The 12,217-nt window shown below is 40.5% G+C and overlaps 1 protein-coding gene and 1 non-coding gene across 5 annotated transcripts in view; both read right to left on the bottom strand.

Annotated features, from left to right (window-relative positions):
• Positions 1–8,187, bottom strand: part of LOC117495902 (glypican-5-like) — a 65,363-nt gene extending 57,176 nt beyond the window's left edge. Inside the window, exons 1-3 of one of the 4 annotated variants that reach the window (XM_034147490.1) lie at positions 8,173–8,187; positions 6,386–6,813; positions 2,133–2,294 (exon numbers count right to left, since the gene is read on the bottom strand). In XM_034147490.1, the coding sequence (XP_034003381.1) occupies positions 2,133–2,294; positions 6,386–6,563 (340 nt within the window). In that variant the 5' untranslated portion in view covers positions 6,564–6,813; positions 8,173–8,187. Of the gene's footprint in view, positions 1–2,132; positions 2,295–5,234; positions 5,718–6,385; positions 7,094–8,172 lie in introns of those variants that run through there. The other 3 variants (XM_034147491.1, XM_034147493.1, XM_034147492.1) reach the window with 3 other exon arrangements.
• trnam-cau lies at positions 7,734–7,806 on the bottom strand. Its single transcript has one exon. It is a non-coding gene; the product is annotated as a tRNA-Met (tRNA).
• Positions 8,188–12,217: the final 4,030 nt, after the last annotated feature.

The following is a 12,217-nucleotide window of genomic DNA, read 5'->3' on the forward strand; positions in this document are numbered from 1 at the left end:
AAAGGTATCTGTGACTTTCACTGTGTGTGTGTGTGTGTGTGTGTGTGTGTGTGTGTGTGTGTGTGTGTGTGTGTGTGTGTGTGTGTGTGTGTGTGTGTGTGTGTGTGTGTGTGTGTGTGTGTGTGTGTGTGTGTGTGTGTGTGTGTGTGTGTGTGTGGTGTTTGTCTTAACCGCTTTCACTATCACAGCTGCTGCCAAATGACCCCCCAAGTGACCCATGTCATGGCAATTTATTAGGGAAATAAGTTATTATAACTATCCCAGAGCTATATGCAAATTCACCAAAATAGATTTATGAACTGACATCGATGTCACTTGTTGGATGGGGGGGGGGGGGGGTTAGAGCAGCAGTGACTGAGTGAGAACACCTCACTTTTATGTGTTTGCATACCCATGTCATGGCAATAGCAACACACATACAGTCGGCATCAAGTGACACAGCAAAGACTATTCTGGGGTCATGTGATTAGCTCTTTACCCCCTGTGATTGGATGACAGCTGCACCGTGGTGGAGAGGGCACGAGGGGTCTTACAGCGCCAGGAGAAACACACGCAAGCATGCAGACACATATTTACACACACATACACACACTTAAGTAATCCTCGGGGAGTAAAAAGAGCCTGACTACAAGCGCTCTGGGCATGTCTCTGTTTCTCTAGCCGCTTTTAATCACCGGGGATCCTTTGAGATTGAGCTCAGCTGTTAAAAAACTGCTGTCGTGCAAATGTAATTCCAATCGTGGTGTTCGTTCACCCAAAACACAAAAAAAGCATAATCTCATATATATTTGTCCAGGTTGTGTGATTCAATGCTTAACTTTCTTTCAAAGATATATGAAAATAGCTTACACTGAAAAACCAGCAATTCATTTTATGTTCTACCTAAAAGAAAAAAATGGTGTATGTTTTGCCATCCTGCAATCTCAAACCCCTTTTGCCCAACTACATTTATAAAGTTCTTATTAAATTATTCATTTATTTTCATGTTTTAAATCCCATTTACTTCTATTTGATTTAGATAGATATCTATCACAGATCACAAGCAAATAAAACATCACTTGGGGTTAATTAGAAAATCTGTTTTTTGTGTGATTTGTGTGAATGTTATAGTCTAAATCACAAGTAAATGCAGCCCATTCTAAACGTGCCTCATCTCACTTGCTGCAGTTCTGGCCTTGTTGAGCCCTTCTTTGTGTTTGGGTGTTTTGCATTAATTTTACCCATGGATGCTTCAGCCATCCGCTGGGCATAAATAGCAGCTGAAACGGAGCCTGAGTGCATTCAGATGTAGCAGGGGAGGAGAGAGTGGGAGATAGGGAGACAGAAAAAACAGAGAGGTGCATGTTTGCCATGTCTGTCTGCTGGGTTTCATCAACTCTGTCCATCTCATAATCTCTACACAACACACACACACACACATTCATGCAAACACACACAGGCTCATTCCATCACACACACACACAGACTGGTGAATAGCGTTGAGAGACAAGTGGACAAGCAGAGTATTCTTCCTCCTATTCAGAGCAGCCCGTTAGGGACCGGCTGTTGCCCACAGCAACAACACTTTGCTGCGGATACGTACTGAATGTAAACATTCTCCGTCCCTTGCTCTCTCATTGGACAAGAACAAAACCTGATTATGGCAGCAACAGAGACAGACGGACAGGGAAAGGGAGCGCAGAGTTGTAACAAAGTTTTCCGCTGCTCCCTCTGAGAGTTTGCTCTCTCAAAGACTCAATCGAACATCAGTTGTTTGTTTGGCTAGCCGCTGTGGCGCCTCACAAAATAAACTGGCCCCACACCACCACCCTGACACAAACTAGCAATTTCATGATGGACACACAAAGTCAGAATGGCAGGGGGGCTACAGGCACTTGACATATCTGTTAAAACACCAAAATCACCACAGCTGTTAAAGTCACATTGATTTACATTCTGCAAGCACCCACAGAGCTTAGTACTGCTAGATTTAAAATGTATTAATCAAGAGCACTTCTAATATCGATATAAATTAAAATACTTTTCTATATATTTTTTCCTGATATTCTGGCAATGAAAGTGTAAAAGAAAAGTGTTAATTCCCATTGTGTGGTGGTGTCTTTATTATTACTTGTTTAGTTTAACCGCCTCACCTTGGTAGGCCTTGGTGTGTCCAGCGATCAGGTACTTCAGCTCGAAGCTGTACGATCGCATCTTCTGCTGCGTCTCGCTGCGAACAGCCGCCATGTAGCTGTCCTCCATCTTACTGGTGCAGCAGCTGGGCCCCGGGTGGACACACACACGGAGAGACTCATCTAAAAGAAAAGAGGGAATAGAAACAGCTTGAAAACAACCCAAATGCTTCCATTTTGTACTGACCCTGAAGGAGGCTCTAATGGCTGAAATTAGTAGTCCTGTTTCTAACTGTTAGTGTGACTCAAAAGCCACAAGTTAATTCTTGACTGCCTCAGATTCCTTCAATGACTCAGAACCAGAGGGAAACCTTTTTGTCAGTACTCCAGGCAGACTGTTTTGTGACTATGCTTCAGGCTTGGCGTTATTTTCCGTCAGAGAAATTCAATCTGAAGCAACACAGAGCTGTGTCATGAAGTCTTTCTAGCTTTCTATAAACATTGAACTTGAACTTTAGTTAGAAAATTGTGTAGGCGTATTCATCAAGTTTCTAATAAATAGAAGCGATGACATATCTGTACAAAGTTCAATATGTTTTCCGAGAATCAATCTTAAGAATCTCTTTCACCAATACACATCTGGGTTCTTTAAAAGCTATTCAGTGGTAATACAATCTCTATGCTTTCATAGAGATGGGTTCATCGTTATCATGTGAGATGTGACGTATGTATACAATTTCACTCACATGACAACAGGTGGTCGTACAGTATGTGTGTGGTGGGATTGTAATCCCTGTCTCGTGTGTTAAACATTTTTATGTGGAAGGTCAGTAAGTTAATGTGACTCAATTATTCATAAACTGATTTTAGGACAGGGGTGTCCAAACTACGGCCCGGGGGCCAAATGCGGCCCGCAAGCCATTTTGAATTGGCCCTCAGCTAATTCAAAATGTAGTATAAGGAAATATGGCCCACAAATGAAACTTTTGCTTGTCTTGTACTTCTTAAAAATATATGTAAACATATATTACACAGTATTCATGTGTTAATAAGCCCACTTTCAAATGAATTCCATCAATTAAAGTTGAAAACATTTTCTAACAAATCTAAGTTGATAAAAAAAGCCCAATAACTTATTTCTATAACCAGCTCGAAATATACCCTTCATATTTCCTCTTATTATGAGCAATCTGAGGCTTCTGTTTTAAGGAATGAGCTGCAAACTAAATAAATGAAACCCTCTGGAGAGCTGTGATGTTGGCTGTTTTTTCTTAAAGGTCCCATGACATGCTTTTCTGGTTATTACCCGTCCCCTTGTGTGTTATGTAGCTTTTTCTGCATGTAAACGGTCTGCAAAGTCACAAACCCTCAAAGTACACCCTGTAGCGAGTAAAACTCTAACACGGAAAATACCTGTCTATGCTGCCCCAGAACGCCTCGTTGGAGATTTTTCTTTTTCCATTTTTTTCTTCCTGGTCATAGTGACGTAACGGCTCCTCACACACACACACTCACTCAGCCTTATCTTTTCTCAGCCGCGGATTTCCACGCAGCAACCAGGAAACAACACCAGTAATCCAGCTCACACTGTCCGCTCCTCGAGCCTCAAAGGGCGGAGCAGCGAGCCCCGCAACGTCCCGCCAACACGGCACCCAGACCCCACGCAGCATTCTCATCTGTTTGTCATTACTGGTGTCATTTTCTGGTTGCTAACAAACGCCATTGTAACACATAATCACTGATGTTCCGCTGTAACGGTGGTGGACTCATCAGAACAGAGTGGGTGAGCTGACCAATCAGAGCACAGTGGGCTCACAGGGAGGGGGGAGGGGGGGGGGGGGGGGGGGGGCAGGAGCTCCAACAAGCCGTTTAGGACAGAGAGTGAATACACATACTATCCAGAGATGCTGTATGAGAAACCAATGTGATTATGGAACATTGCACAATGCAAATCTATTCTAGTAGACCTCAACAATGGAATTGTGATCAGTAGAAATGACCATGTCGTGGGACCTTTAAAGCATATTCAAGTATAAAGCATAATTTGCCTACATTTGATTGATTTCTAACTTATAACTGAACGTATGAGGCAATACCTCTCCTCTAGTAAGTGGCCCAGCCCTATTACTCCTCATTACTCACAAAGCCCTCAACAACCAGGCCCCCCCCTACCTCACAGACCTGCTGCACCACCACACCCCTTCCCGCTGCCTCCGCTCATCAGAAGCCAACATCCTATCCATCCCCACCGGCATCAAGCACCGGACCTGGGGGGACAGAGCCTTCTCCGTCGCTGCCCCCTCCCTCTGGAACTCACTCCCACAACCCATCAGAGACTGCACTGACCTCACCACCTTCAAAAAACGTACAAAAACTCACCTCTTCAATCTGGCTTTTAATGTGTGATTGTTTTTGTATTGTTTGATTTTAATTTGACTTTAACTATATATATATTTATTTGTTGTTCTTTTCTTTTCACTATATCTGTAAAGCGTCTTTGAGCACCTGTAAAAGCGCTAACAAAATAAATATATTATTATTATATGTGGCCTTCGGAGAAAAAAGTTTGGACACCCCTGTTTGAGGAGGTTAAGGAGGATTTCAAAATGTTTCTCCATCCTTCTCTTTTTAAGTTATTATTTTGGAACAAAAACCCAACATAGTATTTGACCCAAGAGCACTAATGTGGATATGTCCCTGAAAGAGATTATAATACAGTTACAATGACATCTCTTCCCCATTCATTCATGCATGGCCACACCAGATCGATGGACTGTGATGAGGAGGGATGATGTGTCAAGATTCTACTGTTAAAATCATCTATAATAAGCAAACATCTCAGCCTGAAAATGAAGAGGTCGCCACCATGTATCGTTAACTAGCTGTTAACAATCACAAGCTAATATCAAGTTATCAGTTCCTGCAGAAACACACACATGGTTTTACAGATACAGTAAAGATTTTACATTCAGTTACAGCTTATTGACTGATGTCTGGTAGAAATGTTCTCCTGTCTGCTGATTATACAACATCTGATTCATATGCATGTCCATGAACTGTATAATTATGACAAGGAGACCGTTTATGTGATGTCAAGATTAGAATAAAATGAAGCTTGTTAACCTGAGACCCGTATCATCCTCCACTTGTCTCCACTTCACTCTGGAAATCTGAAATGACTGGCAACAAAGTGACTCCATGGGATCACTTTTCTGGGTGCAGTTACATTAAACATGTTGATGTGGTTTTCAGCAATTTACAGTAGAAGTGGCTGTTCACTCAATGCAGGACTGTAATAATATGCAAAGAGACTCTTATGAGCCAGGCTAAATCTCACATGAGCATTTCGAAATACAGCATCTTTAACACCACCACTTATAGCCGAGTATGCTTTCAAGAGTTGTTTAAGTGCTACTGATGTTTAAGGCAAGTTTGCAACAGAAATAGCTTCTCTCCCTCAGAAGTGTTAGCCTATGCTGTAAAGTTTAGATCCCTTATATTTCACATTTCTAAAGCTATGACTTTAAACCATACGTATTAAGTATTACAACATTTCAAAGCAGGAGAGATACAAATCAGACTGTATGAAATACAATGACGTTTGATTTAACACTGAGTTTGTTTACTTGTATTTAAGACATCAAAAATAGAATACATTATAGAAAATATAGTGATTATAAGAAAAGTTGCAACGCTCAGCTAAACTACATTAATCTGCAAGTACTGAACAGCAGGTTTACACTAAATATGTATAGCATTCTTTGTTATATATTTATTGCAGTGTGTGTAGTAGGGCTTATATATTTCCAGGTTTGAAGGAATACATTGGATAATTCACTCCATTTTGAATACTTGGTAAAAATACAGAATTTTAGGTCATTTAATACGATATTATAAATAGGTAATCAGCAAAATGCATCTATTCAAATCAAAAGCAGCCATCTTTTTGTATCAATTTATGATTAATTACATATAGTTTATAATGTGGAGTTCATGTTAATTAATTAATACTACTACATTGTGATTTATAAACTCATCATATTTTTCATTTAAAATGTTCATCAGCAGAGTAAATATAGCATACTTGTCAGATTTTTCTAATAAGGGAATAATATGTTCTTTTGTTATAAAAACTAACTCTAAAGTAGAACAATGTGTATACACTCAAAAGTTTGACTACTATTCAAGTACAGTGCTTCAATCAAAGCAGTTATTAAGATTTGCTGTTTCTCCTACAGTGTTTCCACCGGGTGTCTGCAGCTGGACTCACTGACCTGCTCCCGGCCGGTCTGGGACCAGCTCCACCGGGCCTATCTGCCGCATCATGTAGGCTGTCTTCACCTCATGACAGCTGTCCGCATCGGCTGATCCACAGCCAGGGTCCGGGAGGATAACACAATACAACAAAATCACCCAAAGCAAGTCCGCGTTTTGTAAGGCTGCACGGAACATCGCAACATGTCAGTGAGGAGATAGAAAGTCTGGCTGGTTAATATGAATTCCTAAAAGTCCCACGGTGCAGTGTGACTGAAAAACTTCATCTGCAGCCACTATGTCTGTCTGGAGCCCACCGTGAAGCTCAGCCCCCTCCCCTCTCTGACTCTCACTCACTTTAGCCCAATTAGCCATCTTAATTAAAATGTGAACTGAATATACTTACAAATACCGTGTAGTTTGAAAAAGCGTGTTTCCTGTACAGCAGCTGCCAACATAACAATAACTTATTAGCCTACAGATAAGAAAACGAGCAATAAGATAATGACAATAACAATTATATGGAATTAAAGTAATTCCAATTTACTTAGTTATGGGCTTAAAAAAACATGTCGTCATGGTTTTCATAGATAACTTTTGCAGATATTGTCCATTAAACTTGACTGATAGTTGTGAGTGAAGTGGGATTTAGGGAAATACTGTTTAATAGTGAAACGTGGTCGCCACCTGCTGGTCTTTTTGGATCATAGCAGAGGCATTTTAACAGCTCCTGGAAAAAAGAACCACAATATTATCTAATAAAATGAGATTTTGTCAACACAAACTCATACTAGATGGCTAAAGTAACTTGTTAGCAGTAAGCTAAGGCAGGAAAACATGTGCCAGTGCCTTCAGTTTCAGGAACGTTAGTTTACCTTTGCTTACGTTACAATTTGGACAAAAACATAATACGACAATTACTACCAAGTGGACATTAAACTGGCGTTAGTATAGGTCCCAGTTGGTTTAGGTTGACAAAGTAGCTAACGCTCAAGTTGCACCTTATTGACGTTTCGCTGAATAGATACATCACATTAAGGGGGGCAGTCAGTGCTTACTTTGTTTAGTTAAGTAACCAGACACACCTATGAAGCCCTGACGTGAGAGGCTCTGTCCAATGTCACCCCGCAATCTGATGGGTTTACGTCATAGACTGTATATAAACGGTTTACGTCCATTGTGATCCTACGGCGTGATTGGTTTAGGTACAATCTCAAATTGGACTGCAAAGTATTCTGATTAGATGAGGAAATTGGAGATTGGACAGCCGATCCTGCACCCGTGTCGAGCGCCCCTTATGCGAACATCAACTATAAATGATCCTCATAAAAACTAAAGTGCCGGATTATGATATGAAACAAAAACACATGCCCCGTGTGAGGCTCGAACTCACGACCTTCAGATTATGAGACTGACGCGCTGCCTACTGCGCCAACGAGGCCCTAAGAGGGATACAAATCAAGGTTCTATTTTGAAATTCTCTTTATTAAATAATGATTGTTATGATCTATTTTGAGGCGTACTCGTAGTACAGTATACGGGATAAACAGGGGGACCTGTGGAACACCCCGATTTCTACTTGTGAAAAGCTTGTCTATCAAATCGAGAGGTATTACTCCACTCTAATTTCAAAATAATTGACGGTGAAGTTTTAGACACACTGATTTAGTAATAGGCTATCCGATTAATTACGATCAAGTAAAATGTGTTCTTAAACATATAAGTACATATCAATCAAGTCAAGTCAAAAAGTCAAACAACTAAATATCTACTTGTTATTATTACCATAGACTGTAAAGGTTATTACCTGTTGGTCGAGCAGTCCAGCATGCGAGTGTCCATCGTGTTTACTTTCACTATCGTAATTATACCAATATTTGACCAATCAGAGGCCTCCCCCAACTACCAAGAACTGTGAGAAACCAATCATCTTATGTTGCCTTTCATGATTTGACCAATCATGTAGAACTACCAAGAATGCCACCTGCTTTGAGAGTCGCAACTTTGTTCGGACTGACATACTTTGTTATAGTTTGGTAAATGCATTGCCATTGTGTTGTAATATACAGTTACGATCAGTGGTGTAGTGGTCGTTGGACACGGGGGATCGCCGTCCCCCCACTTATTTGGAGCCCCCACTTTTTTGAAGCATGTTTTTTTTTAAATAGTCTAATAAATATAAAATCATTGCCAGAGTTGCAAGTGTGTATTTGTTGTAATAATGACGAAAACATAATACATTTCACAGTAATTATAATAAAAACGTAGCTCAAGTATTTATGTAACTTGATTTGAAGCGTGTGTGTGTGTGTGTGTGTGTGTGTGTGTGTGTGTGTGTGTGTGTGTGTGTGTGTGTGTGTGTGTGGGTGTGGGTGTGTGTGTGTGTAGGGGGACCAGGTGTCCCACTTTGTGCGGGACTGCACACACTGCATTTTTATCATTTGTCCCGCGTCCCACAAATTGAGACTATGTCCCGCATTTGAGTGACAGTCGCGCATCATGTAAGTTGCGCTGACAGGCGACAGAGGTCCACAGAGGTCCACAGCAAGCCCCCAGGAAGTGCGCCGGACTCTGATGAAAATATTCGTGCTGGCCAAACGGCGGTACTACACTTCCTTTTGGTTGCCAGGCCCGGAAACACTTTTTCCCATTGACTTACATGGGGAAAGAGTGGTCTGTAACTCGTTGGATAATTTTTTTTAAACTAAATAAACTACCCAGTATGAACACTTGTATAGCCCTTATTAAAAACATTCGTTCCTCAAGTTGTAAAAATGTGCTAATAACGTTATTCTGAGAGTTATTTCCCTCTGCATTATGAACGCGCATCTAACCCACGGGACCGCGCCGCCCGGCACGTTCATGTTACGTGTTCAGCACTACATGCGTTTATCTTGACCCATGGATGCACAATAAGAACGGACCCATATCGCCTTACTGCCAGCCCACGGAGCTGTAATAACGGATATATTGCACATGTTTGCTGTAATTCATCATTTGTAAAATATTATACTACATGGGCTGTATGATTAAATCTTGTACCGTAAATCTTGTATTAAATAAAGTTAATATTACCGACGTAGATTAACGTCCCTGTAGCTTCTTATTGCACTTGCAATATACCATTAAAGGAGTTGAACGTTGCTGTTTGCTATTACTATAATACCACGCAGGGATAAACCAGAGTTTACAACCTTTGCATGTGGGCACAACACGTTTTGACCCAGATTAATTAGCTATACCATGATATCGCCCGAGGAAGTCGTCATACTTATACATATATAAATAAAGATATATGTGTCAAAGCTCTAATCAAATTAACAGTTGTATTAATTATACTTGTATATGTATATATATATATATATATATGTATATAGCCTGTGTTTTATATTTATACACACAAATGAACAACCTTGTGTGTGTCAAATAACAAGTTGTATTGTAGTGTTTATTTTAGTGTTGTGTTATGCTTATCCACATTTTGATTTCAGAGCACAGGAGAATGCTGGGCACAACATAAAGCTCAAAAGTGAAGCTGGCAATGCTGAACAAAACCATCTAGTTATAATATTTATTCAGCTGAAAAAGTCAAAGCTCTACGAAAATGTAATTAAAAATACATAAGCATTTTCAGGTAGAAAATCAGCATTTTATATAGAAATTCACAAAAATAAGAAATGTATACCTCTTATGGCTGGCATTGTAGAACTAGGTGGAAAAAATAGTGACAACAAATGTAAATACAATTTATATAGATTAAAAGGTAATATATATAATATTGATTGCAATTATTAGATTAAAAGATCCACCAATTATGATCAACAGGAAAGCCCTCTGAAGGCATGTTGTGGTTTGAAAAAAAGTTGAGGATGGGGTCCAGACAGTTAAATCAGGAGAGACTTCATTTTGTTTAAAGAACATTTATTGACACATGTCATATGATAAATGTTAAGTCTTTGGCGATTAGACCCCGATCCTGAAATCTTATATCTAAAGGGGGAAATGCAGCCGTGAGCATAGGGAACCTCCCCGGGGTCTAGACACTGGTGATGATGATGAAGATCTGGATTTGATGAGGAGATGGGATGAAGAGGAGGTGTGATGAGGTCTTTGGATTAGCTCTCCTGGCTCTGGATATGATGAACGGAGGTGGGTGGAGAAGAGGTGGATGGGGAGGAGGTGGATGGGGAGGAGGCGGGCGGCAGCATGAACACCTGAAATCACAGCTGACTGCAGGAGAGAGGAGAACCATTTTAAAGTTTGGCTGCAGCTCGGTGTTTGGCTGCTGGAGAATGAGGTGAATGTAATAGGTTAAAGAGAACGCCTGTGATGAGCTGATTATAAGCAGCTGCGGAGTGAATGTATACATACCCAGTCTTACTCTTGAGTTACCCACTCTTACTCTTGAGTTGTTTTACTCATCTTCCCCAGCCTCACCAGCCTCACCCAGCTGTGGTGTGTCTGTTCTCTTTCTTCTCAATTTTGGATGTGGCCCAGGAGGAAGCGCAGCCACTTCAAGACACTGGTACGGGCCTACGTGCTGACGACACGACCGTCATCGGCCAGATCACAGACGGCGAAGAGACGGCGTACAGAGAGGAGGTCGAAAACCTGACATCTTGGTGCCAGGATAACAACCTCCATCTCAACGTCAGCAAAACCAAGGAGCTGATTGTGGACTACAGGAAGCAGCAGGGAGAGGGACACGCCCCCATCGCCATCAATGGGACTACGGTGGAGAGTCAGCAGCTTCAGGTTCCTCTGTGTCCATCACGGACACGGCTGCATCACGGCCTGGTACGGCAGCTGCACCGCCCTTAATCGTAAGGCTTTACAGAGGGTGGTGAAAACTGCACAGAACATCACCAGGACGGAGCTGCCACCCATGGAGGAGCTTTACTCCCAGCGGCTCAGGAAGAAAGCCCTCAGTTTATGTTAATGTTAGAAATGTTTTGGCACATTTGTTCCTATTCTGCTAATGGTATATTGCAGGATATTTAAGTTTCCCATGTACTTTTTAAATTAATAATAGTATGTTCATCTTGATGTTTAACTTGTAATATTGTAATCATCTTAGTTAGAAATGCTGTTTCCACCCCAACCTCTGCTGCTGAATGATTTTATATATTGTTACTAAAAGTGCTTGTCTTTGATATTATAATGATTACACCAGAAAGTCACTCTTTGTGAGATTTATTTTTTCACATTTTTCCCAGCCACAAGATGATTTCATTCATTGGAGGCCTCAAAGCTGGGTGAAGGTATTGATGCACGGATCAATGCAATCCTTTACAACAGCATTCCACTATGGTTGGGGATGTCTGTAAAAAAAGGAGAAATAATCTTAAACAAAACAAGTGTCGCAATATAGGGAAACAAACTGTGACAAAAACATATCAATTAGTTCAGAATCAGAATACATTTACATTATTACAGCAGAAAAGAGCCAAAGACAGCCTAATGTTACTTAAAGTATGCATACAAAAAGTATTAAAGATTAAAAACAAGAAATTATAATAAAAACAGTTACACATTTTACAAAATACACATCCTGTAACAGTTTGGAGGATTTAGCAGCCAGGTATATTACACAGTTTTAGCGGCATATATATATATATATATACACATGGTTGGTATTTAACAACAAGGGGTGTTGTACTGTGTGATATTGGTATTTATGGAAACATTTTACACCTTTCCTTCAAGTATTATACGTTGTAGTTACTTGTTGGGTACTTAACATGAATAATCACAGTTACTATCCTTTCACTCCATCACATTTCAAAGAGAAATAGGCTATTGTTATTTTAACTCCACCACAGTAATCCATCATCAGCTTTACTTTTTAGATA

The sequence above is a fragment of the Trematomus bernacchii genome, unplaced genomic scaffold (genome assembly GCF_902827165.1).
Source record: "Trematomus bernacchii unplaced genomic scaffold, fTreBer1.1, whole genome shotgun sequence".
Classification (NCBI taxonomy): Eukaryota; Metazoa; Chordata; class Actinopteri; order Perciformes; family Nototheniidae; genus Trematomus; species Trematomus bernacchii.